Source organism: Phodopus roborovskii, unplaced genomic scaffold (assembly GCF_943737965.1).
Source record: "Phodopus roborovskii unplaced genomic scaffold, PHOROB, whole genome shotgun sequence".
In the NCBI taxonomy this organism is placed as follows: Eukaryota; Metazoa; Chordata; class Mammalia; order Rodentia; family Cricetidae; genus Phodopus; species Phodopus roborovskii.
Window position 1 is genome coordinate 11411458 of NW_026126413.1, and position 18052 is coordinate 11429509.

Below are 18052 nucleotides of genomic sequence, written 5' to 3' on the forward strand. Positions count from 1 at the left end.
ATCAGTGTCCAACATATTTTCGGGAAAGTGCACGGTGCTGTCAGGAGCAACAGTGTCTCATGTCAATGGAGTACTAATATTAAAACATTTAAATGCCATGTTCTGCATGTCTATGAAGTGATTGAAGATTAAGCATCTATATCTGACTAATCTCATAGGTACAGGAAATGTGAGTGAAGATAATCTGTAATACTCGGGAACTTAGCTAAAAGACTGATTAAAACTTTCCTGAGTAAAGCAGGAACAAATACTTAAACAATATAACTATTTACATATACCTACATGTAAATCCCTAAAATAGAGGTAGAGTATAAGTGTCAAGACAAGAGGTAGAACTATAAAGGGCAGCAAGATAAATATCCCAAATTGTATCAATATACAAAATGTCTTGAATACAGGAAAAGTATACATACATAGAATATGGTAAAAAATAATGTGCATAAATATTATAAGTGGAAACATTTAACACAATATAACAAAATATAAACTTAATTTTACATAGCTTACCACATAGGAATACATAACAATGTAAGCTATAAAATACTATCTCATTCATACTCAAATTCTCAAGGAAATAGGCTAATCTACTTATATCCCATCTAAACCATACCTTTACCCACCATTCCCTATTCCTGTCTAAAAGATAAACCAGAGTGTAAGCATCACCCAATCCCAAATAACTAAAACCAACCCAAAGACGATGACTATTATCCCAAAATTCCAAGGGTAGGGAAAGGGGGCGTAGTCATATTAAGATTACTTCCTGCTGAAATGGGACGATGATTGCTCCAATGGATCCTGTAGGAAGAAAATTTTTAGCAACCAAATTTCTCAACAGAACTGGCTGTGACATATGTAGTTAGTCACTGTGTGGCAGAAAATTCTTGACTGTAGTTCTATTTGAAACTGGCCAGGGTGTAATAAAAAGGTGCACCATTACAGCTAGCTAGTCATGAGTTGTCTCGAGCAAAACAGTCTCAAACCGGTTTTAGGGTGATGTTTGTAGTTCCGATGCATCAGGTTGAGTCAAGTGGAAATGATGATGTGGGGCCCCATCTTCTTTCCGGAAAGTTCAAAGACTGCTGTTAGGAATCGTTATTATTCCTTGTGGAAAAGTTACACATCAATATTAAAGTAAAATTTTCAAGTTTTAAGGTATGCATTAGGGAAAGACAACAATAAGCATTAAAAGTATGTGAGAAAATTAGGATTTCAGAGAGAAAATTGCATAAGATATGAGTCCCCAGATTTTGTTTTCTTCTGCCTTACACCAATTGGCTTCTTGATTTAAGGCAGAAACCATGAATTTAATCTTAACAACATGCTTGAATTTAGAGAAGGAAAGCCAAATCCAACTCCAAAGCCAGCATTGGTTTACAAAATTTGGGACTTCAGGAATACTAGATAGTAGAGAGAAATAGATTTCTATATAGAAATAGTTTACTACAATTAAATATTTTTTTTTCCATATATCAGATTCTGCTTCCTTAAGTGATTGTTTCTGAAGAGCTGTCTTCTCTTCTGTAGGCTCCTACATGTTCAGTGTCTTTTGGCTGTTTGATGATAGGTTTTCTCTGTTTTCCTGTAAAAAACCGGTTGTGGTGGCGCACGCCGGGCGGGTGCCGCCGAGAGGCTCTGCGGGAATGCAAAGTCCCGTGCGGAAATGGGCAAAAAATGTTAAGCGGTAAGTGCCTTCTCAGGTCTGCTTTAGCAGCAAAGATCTCCTTTGCAGTAAGGAAGAGGCAAATGTCCCAAAGCTGTGGTGAGTCCACCTGGTTAAACCCTGCCCGTTGGGGAAGGTGGGGGGAGGGGGCGGCTTCTGCCGCCTGGGGGCAAAACCCAGGTAAATCCCACTTCTGACACCAGATATTGCAGTAAATAAGGATCAGGATAAACAAATAGGCCGAATAGATGTTTATTCAGGGAGAAATAACTTACAACCTAGACAGATGAACACCAGGAAATTCAACCCGATCCTCTCCTGTCCGAGTCACGCCAGAAAGGGAGCGCCTTTCCTGGCCCCCTCCGACCTCCTTCCTCAGGTCACCTCCGCCCATCGCTCCACCCCCCAATGGGCGTGGTCAGTGCTACAGAAGGACTACCTCACTACAGAGGGCACCATATCTCATTACAGATGGTTGTGACCCTCCATGTGGTGCTGGGAATTAAACTCAGGATCTCTGGAAGAGCTGCCAGTGCTCTTAACTGCTGAGCCATCTCTCAAGCTCCTCTAATACTAATCTTGAATGTTCTTTCAACATCATGGTTTGAGACAATGGTTGACATGGGAATAAAATCTTAAAAATGCATAAGAAACAGCTATACAGACCATATAAGGCTAAGTTCCCGGGGCTGGAGACATACCTCAGGGGTTAAGAGCACTTATTGCTCTTGCAGAGGACCTGGGTTTGATTCCCGGCACCCATGTGATGCACTCACGTGATGGTTTACAATCTTCCATAACTTCAGTTCCAGGGGATCTGATGCCCTCTTCTGGCCGCTGCTGGACCAATCACACATTGGTGCTCATGCACACTGACAGGCAAAACACTCACAGGTAGAAGAGAAGGAAGAGGAGAAAGGGGAGGAGGAAGGAACCTGTTTTTCAAATAGCTAGGTCCTTTATGGTTGGCCTAAGCAAGCATATTTTCACATTTAAGGGAATCAGTACAATTGGGTTCTACTGCACTTAGCAGAGAAGATAGAATGCTGGTGGTTTAAGCAAGATTTACTGAATAAACAAGTTTGGTTTTCCTTAATTGATCAGAAACCTAGAGCAGGCAATCAGGCAGAATTAAGGTTGTTGAGATGAAGGTCCTTTAGCTTTCTTTCATCTTTCTGTTCCTTGACAACCATCCACTACAGGTGGTTGGTGGGGGTCCCTCTGATCACATACAAGCCCGTGTTCTTCTTTAAAAGCAAATTTCCCCCAGCCCTTCCCTAAATTTCACCTTACATTTGACTAGCCAGAACTAATCAGGTGGCCAAGCGTAGCTGCAAAGATAGCTGGGAAATGTAGTCTTTTAACTGACACATTACCACCTGCTTCCCATGATCTTTTGGTCTTAGAAACATTTTAGATCTTTAAAAAGTATTGAGAAGTGCCAAGGTGTCTTATTTATGAAATAATACATCTTATTATTTGCCATGTCAGAGGCTAAAACCAAAAGAAAGAGAAAATAATTATTTTTCATTAATTTAAAAATAAAAATTATATGTTAAGTAATGTGTTTTCCAAAGCAAAGGTGTGATGAGTGTGTGTGTTTTGTTTTTTTGTTTTGTTTTGTTTTGACATTATTATTTTTTTTACCATTTCTTTAATGTTTGACTTAGTGGAGTCAGTCATGTTACATCTGCTTCCATCTTTAATCTGTTATGGTTTTGTTTTGGTTAAATTATATTAATAAACCCAGCCCTCTTGTAGATGTGTAGTCGGAAAACAGAAGTGGTTTTTAAAAGACGTTTCAGATGATATGGATATTTTTCTTGAATTTGACACCAAAATTCATTTGATAGTTATCTGAGAAAGTGACATGCAGTGTAGAGTCTGAAGCCATATTGGTGAATGTGTGGTGGTCTTTACATTAAAATGCGCTTGTTTGTTTATACATTGAGTGGGTTTTCTCCAGTACATATTATTGTGCAGTGTCCTGTCCTAGTTGCATGGACTGGCCTGTTTATATGTTGAATGTCTTCTCCCACACGTGTTATTATACAATGTCATGCCACAGTCATATGGGAAGTATTCCTACTTCAAGCTGTGCAGACCTTTTGAATGTTGACATATGTCATTGTATAGAATTTCTTAAATCACATTTTTAAGCATCACTATTCATCTTAAAGGGCAGGTCTGCTTTGAGGATGCTGTCAAGATAATGGCAAACATTGCTTCCCAAAGTTCTTGTTTTTGTGCGAAAGGTTGAGGGTTATGAATCAACAAACACTGTTGGGCATTTCACTTGAAGTAGCAGATTCATTGTTCATCGTGTTTCCCAAACACATGAGCCTGAGTCACTCAGAACTGCCTATCAATCTTTGTGTTTTTATTTTTTGAAACTAGCTTTTACTACATGGCCCAGACTAGACTTGAACCCTTGAACCTTGTGCCGTCCCTTTCGTGTATGGGGATTGCAAGCACAAGCTGCCACACCCAGGTCAGTAAGTTCAAATGGCCCTTGAGAGAAATTGTTGGTTCAGCCAGCGACTCATTCACAGGCCTGCTTTCTTCAGAGCAACGATTGACGTGCAATAAAGTATTCTGTACAGGCTTACCTTCTCCCAGACTACTAAAAAGACATTCCCAAAGGCTTATGTTTAACCCTTCCTGTAAGGCATTTTGTAGAGAAGCTGACATTTGGATCCCTCTCCCCTGAGGATCAAACCTAGAATAGCCGTATGCTACACAAGTACCCTCCTGAACACTGTCCTTAAACGTTGTATTATGAAGCAGATTGCCCGGGCAGGCCTTGAAATTTTAGCCTTCTGCCTCAGCTTCCTGAGTACAGGCCAGGTTTAGTTTTTACTGCAAGTACTGGGGAAGAATATAGCTGTTTTTAAATTGTAATTTAGTTAATTCATTTATTTGGTTTTTGAGACATGGCCCTACTGTGTAGCCCAGTTTGACCTTGGACTCCACAGCCCTCCTGCCTTCGCCTCTTAAGTACTGGGTTACAGATGTGTACCACCATGCTTGGCTAAGAACAGAACCACTGCTGGGCCGTGTGCTGTCCTCATTACTCTCCCACGCCTGCTATTGCAAACTACCACAAACGGGGTGACTTAAAACAACAGAAGTTTATTCTGTCTCAGCCTGGAACCAAGATGGTGGCAGGGCCACACTCCATCTGGGAATTCCAGCCGACAGTCTGTCCCTTGCCTCCTGGTGGCTGCTGGCATTCCCTGGCTGGTGGCCACATCTTTGCAGTCTCTGCCAGTGTTATGAGTTGGTCTTTTCTCTGGTCTGTAAAATCATCCTCCTGAGGACCCAGACTGCTGCTGGCACCGCACACTTTCCCGGGGTGCAAGAGCGGATTGGGAAAGTGCGTGCAGCTGCTGCCCTGGACATGTCATGGGGGAACTTCAGTATAATGCACATGGGGGTTATCAAATGAAAGCTGCTCCAGAGACAAGGAGCCTCTGACCGATGGGAAAGGCTGTGTGCATCCTGGGTACAGCAGCCTGGGTACAGTGCTACACGTACATCGCTGTGTATACGCTTGAGTCTCTGTCGGCCTTGTTTCTGCTCGACAGACTGCAGCAGCATCCACAAGAACTATTCATTAGCAGAACTCAAGAAGACAGGGTCAACAGCAGATGTCCACAGAGAGAAGTGCCTTCATTGGGCTAGCCTGTGAGCAGGTCTGTGGAAGCGTTTTCTTGGTTAAAGGTTGATATGGGAGGGCCCAGGCCACTATGGGCTGTGTCACCCCTGGGTGAGTGGACTCTGGTTGTGTAATAAAGAAAACTAACAGCTGGAGAAATAGCTGTGTGTATTGCTCTCGCAGAAGACCCAAGGTCAGTTCCTAGTACCCATATGGAGGCTTACAACCACCTTGTAACTCTAGCTCCAGAGGGATCTGACACCCACGTTCATGTACACATGTGTGCGCACGCACACACACATACACTTATACATAGTTAAGAATAATACTAAATATAAAATAAGAGAGAAAGCAAACTGCTCAAACTGTGAGAGCAAGCCAGTGATCAGCTTTCCTCCATGTTCTTACCTCTGCCCTGTTTGAGTTCCGGCCCTGACTTCCCTCAGTGATGGACATGGAACACTAATAAACCCTTTCCCCCCCCCCAAACTGCTCCTGGTCATGGCGTTTATCACAGCAACAGAAACCTAACTGCATGAGAATGTGAGTAACTTTATAAACAGGTGAAATATTAATATGATTTTTAAGTCATTAGTTAGTCTTCCATTTTCCATTCCAGAAATAACCATTACCAGTTCTTGTGTGTAATTTGAGTGGTTTTTCCCATGTATAAAAGTATTAAGCATATACAAGAACATTTTCTCACTTATTTATGTGTTCATTTATTTATTGGTATTTTTTACTGGCAAGGTGGATGAGGAAATGTGTAGCCTAGGCTGGCCTTGAACTCATAATTTTCCACCTGTGCCTCTTCAACATTCACTGGAGTGTGCCACTGTAACCATCCATTTCTCTCCCTTTGAGGCAGGGTATCTCTGCATAGCCCTGGCTTGCCTGGCCTAGAACTTGCCTCTGCCTCCTTAGTGTTGGGATAACCTTCATGCGCCACCCTTGGGTCCACATTGAAAATGTTCTTCTTTTGATCTAAGGTCTGAGAGGGAAATAGCCCTCCCCATCTAGCTCACGTATGAACATGGGCTGGAGAGCACATTCCTGTTTGAGTCTATGATTTACACCCGTGTAGGTTTTGCAACACAGAGCAGAATCCTTCCGAAACCCAGGGAACGGATTTCCTTACCCGTTCCTCTGGTCATTTATCTTCTTAAAAGCTCAAGAGAAACAAAATCCCCTGTCTGAGGCCTCTGTGGCTTCCCCAGGCGGGTGAGAACAGTATCCAAGACGTCGTCTCTGCTTTCTGATTTGTCATTAACTCTTCCACGGTGACCCCGTGAAGCTTTATTTACTGCAGCTCTCTGTTGATTTTATAGCCAACTGCTGACTGCTTGGGGCATAAAATCCTTGATGATTTACAAGTAATAAGTGGGGGGGGGGAGAAATCCATAAATCAGACTGCATAATAAGAGAATGCAGGTGAATGAGTGTGTACACACCTCTGAGAGTGAAATCGTACAGGGCGATATTTTAATAAGGAGCAAGTGAGAGGCTTCACCTTTGGTTATGAGGCGTGCAAAGGAGTTTTTATGGTTCCTAGGCAGAGATTGTTAAAGAAAAAAAATGTTTGTCAAGGGTTCCCAATGCTTCCAAAACAATTCCGTGGAAGATAATTCTCAGACACCCAAAATCCTTCTCTTATCACACTTTTGTTTCTCTTCTAGGCCTCTGTGGGGGGGGGGGATGATAATATGTTTATAGTAGGGGCAAAATCTACAAATTCCACAGGAATCCTCCAGTGAGGAGCTGCCGATAAAGAGATGTAAAGTGGAAAAAACGTCAAAAAATGAAAGTAACATCTGCTCACTACTATGAATCATTTGCAAACTCTCTGCTGCCCAAGATGGAGTATAAAGCTGCCAGAGGTTTAGGCGTTTAGGTATTGAGTAAAAGCATCTCATTTCATTGGGATCTTGATGCAAATCGGGGAAAGATTGAGAATTAGACATAAAAGAGGGGCAATTGGGCACTGACTAGATATTTAGTGATCTGAAGCAAATATACATTTTTATGTGTGAAGATGGGTGGTGTAGTTGTTTATGAGCTTTGTTTCTTTAGCGGTACACAATAAAAATGATTTCTTTATGGTTTCTCTGGGTAGCCGTGGAACTCACTCCGTAAACCAGATTAGCTTTAAACACACAGAAATCTGCCTGCCTCTGCCTCCCGAGTGCAGGGATTAAAAGCATGCACCACTGCCTGACTTAATAAAATATTTTAGATAAAGTAATTTGATAATTTTTTAAATGTCCAGGTAACTGTGCTGTTAAGTTGATAATCATTGAGGTTGAGTGGTGGCTACACTGATTTCATAGACCATTATTACCCCTCATCTATTTGTTCCAAGATAGTAATCATGCGAAAAACAAATAGTCCCGACTCTGGAGGTTGAGACAGAAGGATCATAAATTTGAGGTCAACATGGCTACATAATGAAAACCTGTCTCAAAAAAGGAAAAAGAACTCAGGAAGAAAGAGGCAGGTGGATTTCTGAGTTTGAGGCCAGCCTGGTCTTCAGAGTGAGTTCCAAGACAGCCAGGACTACACAGAGAAACCCTCACCACCAAAAAGAAAAGAGAGGAGAGGAGAGGGGGAAGGGAAGGGGAGAGGAGGAGAGGGGAGGGGAGGGGAGGGAAAGGGAGGGGAAAGAAGGAGAGGGGAATGGAGGGAAAGGGAGGAGAGGGGAGGGGGAGGAAGGGAGGAGAGGGGAGGAGAGGGGAGGGGAGGGGAGGGGAGGGGAGGGGAGGAGAGATAGCTCAGTTGAGATATTGCTTTCATGCAAGCACAAAGAACTGGGTTTGAACCTTGAGCCCCAGAACAAGTTTTTAAAAGAAGGCTTGGCTGTATAACGTTTATAATCCCAGAGATGAAAGGACACCTGGGCTTCACTGGCCAGCCAGCCGAGCCTACTTAGTGAGTTCCAGGCCAGTGAGATGCCCTGCTTTAAAAAAACATTGTGGGGAGGCTGGAGAGATGGCTCACAGGTTAAGAGCATTGGCTACTCTTACAGAGGTCCAGAATTCAATTCCCAGAAACCACATGGTGGCTCGCAACCATCTGTAATGAGGTCTGGTGCCCTCTTCTGGCCTGCAGGCAGACATGCAGACATGCAATAAATAAATAAAATCTAAAACACCAAAACCAAAAAGAACCCTAAAAACATAGTGCATGCCAACTGCTCCATATCACACACACACACACTTCCTTCATTCACTAGCCTTTCCTCCATGCCGTCTTTGGGGCCCTCTGCTGGAAAAGTAGGCTCAAGTCTTAAACGGTCTCAGTTCAGCCTGGCTGGTGCCTAACCTCAAGGGCTATAAAATAGCTTGTACTTGCCCCATAATGAGCAGGAGTGACCCTGCCTTATCAGAGCTGTTCTCAGTGGTGCTACCAGAATGTTCTCTGTCCAGACCATGATTGGCAGGCTAATAAAAAAGAAATGGTGGTGGTCCCACAGCGTCAACAGTACTGTGTCCTTTCCTATGAGTTTGGGGCTTTTTTTGTTTGTTTGTTTGTTTTTTGTTTTCTAGTGAAGGGGTCTGGATGTTTCTATAACTGTTACTGGACTTCTAATACAAACATAAAATTAGGCATATGCATATAGGGTTCTTAGAAGCTAGCTGTGTTGAAACTGTGGAGGAAAAGCTTCTCCATGTTAAGTTACCATTGCACAGGAATTAACAGCTTTATTAAAATGTTGAACTTCATTTTTTGTTCTTATTTGTACAGTGGTAACACACAGTATTACATTGAAAGGTCTTATCTGTGTAGGTTTGATTACAACAACTAATAAAGTTTTTTAAAAAAAAAACCTACTTGTTTCCTTTAATAAAGACCCTTTCCAGCAACATTTTGAATTCTCTGTAGGTGGTCCACCACATGACCCCAGGGGAGGGCAGGCGGAGTGTAGCCACAGGCAGGAGGCAAAGGCATTCCACCCTAATAAGCCTTCTGGGTCTTGGCCTAACAGGTCACAGTTACCTGTTTGAAACACTCCCACAGACTCCTGCCCGGGATGCCCATGGGAGGCAAAGAGTTCCCAGGGGCCCCTATGCCATCAGAGTCCCTCAGGTGAGAGCTGTCCTCAGGCCACCCCTGCGGCTCTGCCACCAACAGCAGCCCCCCTCTCAGTTGGCTCACTGACGCTACACACCCAGATCACAGCCATTACAGCTACTGCAGCTACTGCCACCCACTGGCTAGTGCCATCACTGAGGTGGAGGGAAGAACACTGGGACCTCAGAAGTGCACCAATCCCTCATCAGGAGCCTCGGGAAGCAGCAGCAGCTCCCTTGTTTCTATGAGTGCTGGTTGTGAGGGTTCAGGGAAGCATTGACCCGTGTCAGACTGTAAATGAGTTAGTACAGTCCAGTTCACACACACACACACACACACACACACACACACACACACACACACCCTGCCATGCTCATGCAAATGAGCCGATGTGCCAAACATATAACACACATACCTACCAACCCACACCCACTCACACACACACACATGCACACCCACATATGCACACTCACACACACTCTCATACTCACACACTACCATACACACAAACTAATATGCACACACTTACACACACATACTAACACAGAGACTAATACAACATTTATACACTTGCACACACAGTCACACATACACACACACACACACACACACACACACCCAAAGTAGAAGAGGCACGTGCTGGGAAGGAGGATTTCAAGGGACAGAGGAAAGGTGATAAGAGAGGGTTATATTATCATTATCATCATCATCATCATCATCATTATTATTATTATTTAGGTTCAAATTGAAGAGATAGAAAATTGTCTTTGATCACCAAGTTTTTCACCTCAAAAAATGAAATTGATGATGAAAGTATAGGGTGCAAGGCTACCTGTTAGCCCTCTCGATGTTCACAGCACACTGCCTCACATAGCCATGAGACTGTTCCAACTGCATTGACGGTCCCTGAGATGGTATAGAATTGGGGGCTGGGCAAACGATTGTGTGTCTCCTTAAACCATACAAGGTTACTATCTGTGAGTCAATTAGAATAAAGCGGTTTTCTTCCAAAGAGATAAAAATGAAATATCCTTCACAAGGGCTCTCACACGAAACCTACAAGCTTGGCAGACTGGACATTGGACTCCTTCAGTGTCTGCCCAAAGCCAGGCTGCCTCCTCCACAGATGCAGTCCTTTGTCCCCAGATCACTCTCACATTCACCCTTGATAGGATATGGGGAGAAAGTTCAAAGGCAGCCATTTGGGAAGCAACCAAAAACTGCTGAGAACACATCCTGGCCGACCCTGAGTCCAAGCAAGCACCTGTGGTCACAGGCCAGGTGTCCCTCAGCGGATTTCCCATAATTCAGCCTCACTACTCCCAAATATAAACGGAGTGTGGTGGGACTGTCTCACAGCAAGAAAATTAGCGAGTCCACTCCCTTGTGGACAAAAGACTAATGCTCCTTTCAGGGCTGGTGTAGCAGGTAAGACAGCTTCTCTGGCCCACGTGGTGCCTCTTGTGCCGCCTCCCACTCACATTTGCAGGCTCCTCCCTCTGTGTGCTGTCCTCCCTCTCTTTCTGGTAAATATAAAAGCTCCTGTAAGTCCCTGCGTAGTCCTCACTCCAGCCAACACCAGTAGCCAGACTGACCCTGTGAATAGCACACTCTGGAGTCACACAGGCTACGGCTCTGACTTTTACATCTCCAGGATTCCCCATAGGAATGTAAGAATAATCAATAGGTCTCAGAAAAATAACCAATGTCTGTTTCCCCACTAGACTGGAAGTGCCCTGAGGGCTGGGCTGTATCTGCTCTTTTCCTGGTTTGGTTTTTTACAAATATCTTCTGGCTTTGGGGCCGCTGTGCCAACACAAAGTAGATGGCAACAAATAAGTGTGGCTTGACAAAAAAAAAAAAAATTCCCACCCTTATCTTTCTTTTTCAACAGAGTTGCGTGTGTATCAGATTGGCCTCAGACATGGTCTGGAGCAGATAATAACCTTGAGCTTCTGACCCTCCTGCTTCTGTCTCAGAGTGCGTGGATCACAGGCATGGACCAGCATGATCAGCAAATGTAGCAATGGGGAACAAGCCAGGGCTCTGCATGCTATGCAAGTATTGTATCAACTGAACTACACTCTTAGCTCCCAAATTCCAGTTTTCTGATCCCCACACTATTGCAAACCTCACATACACCTTGAACTGCTGAGGACATCAGTCCTGAAGTGGCATCATTAGAGACATAAATGGCATCTATGTTGGCTTAGGGATTACAACAGTGGTGTTGAATGACTCTGCTGCCTGGAATTAAAATCCCCAGAGGTCCCATTTCTGAAAAGCTGACTCTCCCAGTGATCCCAAGGTGACTGTCTGTCTTGTCCAACCCAGCTCTGTACAGACTCCCTTTGCTGACATTTCCCTTTTGATGCTCATTATGACTCAAAACGTGATTATAAAAGGAGGTGAGAATGGGCAGAAGAAGGGCAAGGGACAGGGCTGTGTCATTTGTCAATCAGTGTGCCATTAATGATGCTCTGCCATGTCCTCCTCTCCCAATTTTCTCCCTAAAGTCAGCAGCCCTTAGCTAAGAACTGGGGATTTTGCTGGTCGTGTGGGCACCTTTAATCTCAGCACACTTAGAGGCAGAGGCAAGTGAACCTCTGTGAGGTTGAGGTCATCCTAATCTACATAGTTACGTAGTAGGTGTCCAGGGTTTCATGAACGTGTTGAATAGAGAGTCACCATGCTGAGTACAGAGACTTCTAATTTTCTATTACTTATTGTCACCAGTGTGAAAACTAGCTGTAAAAGCTTTTATCCCTAAGGCATACTGTGAATCATTGTAAAAAGCCAAGAAAGTAAAAATACCCCCCATATATGTGTGTGTGTGTGTGTGTACATACATACATACATACATACATACATACATACATAAACATGCACAGTACCAAAACCTTAAATACCTGCTAATTCTTTTTTCTTTCCTGGGAAAAAAAATCTTTACCTTGACTGGCCCTTTCTCTTTGTAAAACCTTTAGACACCTCCTAAAGTCTGCAACTTTGTTCTGGTTGCTGAGGACACAGTTCAGGTTTAGGAAGATGAAGGCAATCAGCTTCCTGTGTTCTGAGGAACGTGAGTCCTTCTCACCTGCAGAGATGTCTCAATGATTGACAGCTGTCCAGTGACAGGACAGCTTGACTCTGTGGAACGTACCTGTGTTCTGTAAGCCACCTGACTGAGCTAGCTCAAGCTAGCAGATCGGGGTGGGGGGGGCAGGAACTCACTCACAGACATTACATTACACCTTGAACTTCAACCTTGCAGAAGAATACAGTAGCAATATTTTGGTGTAATTTGGTGACAGCTTATGGATTTTATTCATTATCCTCCTGATCTCTTCCACTCTGGCTCATCAGCCATCCAATACTATTCTAACACGAGGCATTATTTTGTTCCACTCTATTTATTCGTTTATTTGTTAATGGGCTGTCCCTTTCTTATTTCTTTTACAGACTTCTCAAGATCCAAGGGAGACCAGACAGCACCCTGGTTGTTTGGGATAAGGAAGTCGGCTTTGGAAGGTCTGGCATGGGTGCAGGGAAGCCGCTATTGGGACTCCCTCTCTTCCCTGCTTCTGTCCGGTCCCACTTCCATCGCTGTGAAAGCTGCCATGACAGCTGGAGTTAAAACTCCTAAGACACTAATGCCTTGAAATGGAGACAGGGTGGGGGATGGGGAAACAGGTGGCATTTTCCTCCTGAACCGCAGTAGAGGGATCTTACCCGGGTTTGTTTTTGTTTTTCTGGCACGGAGCATGCTACATATCATTCTGCCACTAAGTGATGCCTCCAGCTGCGGAGAATTTCTTAGCTGAGAGATCAGACCTGTAGCACAGGGGAATTTACCCAGGGCAGCTTAATTGAACAGTCTTGGGTCATTTCACACCCCCATTTCTTTCCCACCTTGAATGCCATCTGTAAGATTGCCTGAGCTGCTTTGGCATTTAACTTTTGAAGATCACGGCATAATTTTCTCCAAGTATCACATCACCACCGCATAAACGTCCATTCCCTATGTTACAATCCCTAGCGAGGGAGGGCATATATCTCCTCATAGGGGGGAGGAGAGAAATGTACACAGTCTTCCTCTTCCAACTGCATCCCTTCTAGCTGGTCGGCATCAGAGCTGGGCCTGAAACAGCACAAAACACAGTTGCACTTGCAGAGATCCATTGCTGGCACCCTGGGTGGCAGGGCACACTGTTTACAGTCCCTGTCACCTGCCTGGAGGTCCAAACATAGCCACAGATACTCAATGTGATGCTAAACGGGAGAGGGACAACCCAGCACCCAGCATACCTGTCATTTCCAACACCCACGAAAGGAGGGTAGCCCTCGTTCTCCACAAACGCAGCATTGTCTTGAGGGTAAATGGTATAGTACTGAGGGGGACTTGGTGTGGCAGCCACTGCCCCGCTAGAAGGTACAAGACCACAAGGGTTCATCATGGGCTGCAGGGAGGCGGCGTTCATCCCCAGAGGCTCCTGAGAAATGTAAGGAGGAGGGATGTACTGCACCACGGTGGCCCCGTGAAAGGTGATGGGCTGGTTGATCCCGGTGAAAACGAACGACTGTCCTCCCGAAGTCTGGTCCGAATCCAGGACCCTTTCCTCGCTCTCTGTGCACAACTGGCAGGATAGCATTTTGAACTTGCACACAGCGATCAGGATGAACGTGACTCCGACTGACAAGAGGATGGGTCCGAGGAGCTGGGTCCATTCAAAGTGGGAGACACCCTGGTACTTGATCCAGCCCATGACAGTGAACGTGATCCCCACCAGCCCTAGAAAGATACCCGAGAAAAGCAAAGTGGCCCCCGCCTTGTCGTCGTCGGACACCTGGATGTCGGCGGTACTGGGTGTGTAAGGAGTGACAGAGAACACATTAAGCGGGAAGTCCTCCGGGCGATTATTGCTGTACTCCATGGCTCCTCACACAACTGTCCAACATGAGAGGAGACAGAGTCTGTGAGAGCAGGGAGCGCAGGCTCGGGTTAGTTAGAGAAGGACCTTTGGGTTTCCGTGGTTAACAGAGTATAACATACACAGGCTGAACTTTGTTTATAAGAATAAAGGTCCAAGAAATGAAGCCTGAAGTTTTGTTGTAGGTTTCCAGAGTAGAGGTTTCTGTTTGATGAAACAGTGGCAAGCTGTCTTTCTACTTTACATTCATTCATCTAGACATCTAGTCAAAATAGTTAATAATAATAATAATAATAATAATAATAATATAATAAACACTTCTCAAGCCACTGTTGTGTCAGGAGGTGCTTTTCTAGTCATGGCACTGAAATGTGGTTGTGTTTCTGTCCTACCAAAGCCAGGTTTGTGTAAATGGCAACCCTGCCCCCAAGGTAGAAAGGAGTCCTTGGTGTATCTACCACCTGCTTGAAACTTAACTGAACTTATTTATTTATTTATTTGTTTGTTTGTTTGTTTGTTTTTGGTTTTGATGCTTGCTTTTCCCAGACAGGGTCCCAGGCTGTTTCAGAACTGGCTTTGTAGATCAGGCTGGCCTTGAACTCACAGAGATCCGCCTGCCTCTGCCTCCCAGGCGCTGGCACTAACGTGGTGTGCCACCACTGCCTGGTTTTTTTGCTGGGTCAGCTCAGCAGAAATAGGTCCATACATAGTGTTTCCATGTAAGGAATCTCCTAGGCCATTTTCTAACAGGAAACCACAAGCTGAGTCATTTATACAGAAAAGACAGTTAATTTTCACAGTTCCATGTTTCTGGGGCCAATATCAAAATGCTGGCATCTATGAAAGGCCTTCTCTGCTTCTACCACCCCTGATGAGAACACTCCAGTACATCAGCCCATGTCTCTCTTCCTCTCAGAGAGCCACCAATACCATCAGGGGCCCCACCTGTCCCAAAGGCTGGATCTCCAAATACCATCAATACATGAATTCAAGAGGTGAGTAACACACAAGCCTTGGGATACCACAGCTCTTAACAAGGCTCTGAGACCCTGCTATATCCTGGCCTGGGTTCACATGCTCTCTGCATCTGGGGAGCACTCTTGTGGTGGGAGACAGAAGACAGCACCAGAGCCCTTTCTGTGTGCCGCATTGCTGGCAGAGGTTTTGCATAAGCATCAGACATGTGGGGTGTTGTTGGGACACCGACCTCGGGCCCTGTGCTCTGTTTCAGGTCTCCAAGGTAAGGCAAACAGCTTTTTTTTTTAACCTCCCCTGTTTTGCAACCAAACCTAAGCTGATGTAAACAATCTTCAGTGACATTATCTGTCTTTTATGACTGACTATAGAATCTCCAAAGAGACCCATGGACTTCTTCCTCCATTGAATGGCAACTCTGGTCTTGCTCTTTTTTCCTGGACAGACTTTGTCCAAGCAGCTCCTCTCACCAATGGTTAAATATTACATCAGCTTCCTTTTGCATAAGCAAGAGAGTTGCCCTTTTGTCCGAGGCAGCCTTCTTAAACTTCCTCTGATAAAAGTCACCCAGGCCACTATTTTCTCTCTGATCGGAGGAGACGGAGGCCAGTCTGCCACATGAGGTAAGTAAGGGCTTTACTGCCTAGCTATGTCCCCAGCCCTTAAACCAACACACCCAAAATATCCAAGGGAGAAAGAAGGTCTTGAAGTGCCTATGATAGTTAATCTATATCCCTGGTTTAACTAGACTTAGAATCACCATGGAGACACACCTCTGGGTGTGTCCAGAAAGATGTGACCAAGGAGAGAAAACCCACCCCAAATGTGGGTGGCACAGTCTCAAGAGCTTAATAAAAAGAAAGAGGGCTGGGGTGATGTCTCAGCAGTTAAGAGCATGTGTTGCTCTTGCAGAGGCCCGAAGTTTGGTTCCCTGCACCCACAACTCAATTCACAACCATCTGTAACTTCCTTTCCAGGAAGTATGCTACCCTCCTCTGTCCTCCCTGGGCACCAGGCAGACATGTAGTGAGTGCACATACATCATGCAAGCAAAGCACTCATACACATAAAAAATTAATAAAATAGAGCTATTTTTCGTTTTGTTTTTTGAGACAGGGTTTCTCTGTGTAGCTTTGTAGACCAGGCTGGCCTTGAACTCACAGAGATCCACCTGCCTTTGCCTCCCGAGTGCTGGGATTAAAGGCGTGCGCCACCACTGCCTGGCTAGCTTTATTTTTTTAAAGGAGAAAGTGAACACCAGCATTCTCCTCTCTGCTCCCTGACTGTGAGCACAATGTGACTGAATGGCTCACAGTCCTCTCGCCACGCCTGTCCCGGTTCCGATGCCTGTGCCCTCAACCTGCGAGCTGCAATAAAAACCTTTCTTCCTTTAGGTTACTTTGTCGGGTGTTTTATTACTGCAATGAGAAAAATAACTGTCCCGTGGGCCTCATCATCAGGAATCTTAGAAAACTGGAACCCAGATGAACCCTAAATGCTTCTCAAAGCCCCAAGACTTGTTTCCACCATCTAAATGCCTCTCTTCTAAGAGACATGACCTAGAACCTCTTGTTTCACTGTCAAGCATATGGAAAGGCAGTGTGGTGGCCTCAGAACTTCTCCAAACAGCTAAACTGGGGCCATCTTGCTGTAGGAGGGAACTTCTTTCCTAGAGTTCACAAACATAGACAGATGCAGCCTTATAAGGCTAGCCACCTTCTCTCTGTGGTCAAAATGTCTCTGCTGGGCCAGATTGACATGCTTTCCATGTTCATCTTGAGTCAACATACTTTCTGACACTCAGAAGCACCCAGGCTCTGAAAAGTATCCTTCTAAAGCATTTGTATTTGCCACTTGCCTTTAGTTATAATATACATCATATATTTATGGATGTTGTGACTGGTTACTCATCTCAATGCTGTGACCAAATCCCTGGTAAAAATAAACCAGAAGAAGAAGGGGTTTCCTTGGCTTGCAGTTTGAGGATGCGATTCTTCATGGAGCAAGTGGCTCTCAGCTGTGACTCGTCGATCCAGATGAGGTCTCACATCTGGACAGAGCAGGAAGTCTGGAGCTCTCCTCACTCCCCCCATGCCACCTCTTTATTCAGTCCAATGTCCCAGACCAAGGAATGACGTCCACATTCCTGCCTCGGTTAAACTTCACTGGAAGTACTCTCCTAGACACTCCCAGCTTTGACCTTTGGTGACGTGTCAAACATTTACTGGTAATGAATCATTAATAACCTTATTTTAAAACAATTCTTTGGTATACATACAGTTTTGCCATTTGCTAAAGTAACAGCAAATTCACACACAAATGAAGTGCATGTATTTATTTTTATATAAAGAATTACATTTTGATTGAACACTTGATACTGCAGTATGACATAGTGTGTTGTTTATCTACATTGATTGACACTTTGATTTAAATAAGCACCAATGCTGAACCAATGCTGAGAACAATGATTTTATAGTCATCGATGCCTCACTCACTCAAGTGTGTAGGATAGAATGTTCCTGAAGTATCTGTCCTAATTCCAAGCCAAAACTAAAAAAAAAAAAAAAAAAAAAAAAAAAAAAAAAAAATGTTTATCAATGTCAAGTGGGTCATTCTAACACAGGGCAATCTAAAGACACACTCAGAAGTAAGGGAAGGAAAATATCAGAAGTCCATAATCAAATTGTGATGTTCCTACAACAGCAGAAGACGGTGTGCACAATCAAACTATGGGAGTTGCTACCGTGTGGTAGTCTAGAA

The 18052-nt window shown here is 44.3% G+C and overlaps 1 protein-coding gene across 1 annotated transcript; it reads right to left on the reverse strand.

Annotated features, from left to right (window-relative positions):
* Positions 1 to 13324: 13324 nt before the first annotated feature.
* Positions 13325 to 14337, reverse strand: Tmem174 (transmembrane protein 174). Its single transcript, XM_051182930.1, has 2 exons — positions 13695 to 14337; positions 13325 to 13527 (listed from the first exon to the last, which is right to left on the reverse strand). Exons 1-2 carry the CDS (start codon positions 14318 to 14320, stop codon positions 13422 to 13424), a joined length of 732 nt encoding a protein of 243 aa, XP_051038887.1. The 5' UTR covers positions 14321 to 14337; the 3' UTR covers positions 13325 to 13421.
* Between the last annotated feature and the right edge of the window lie 3715 nt (positions 14338 to 18052).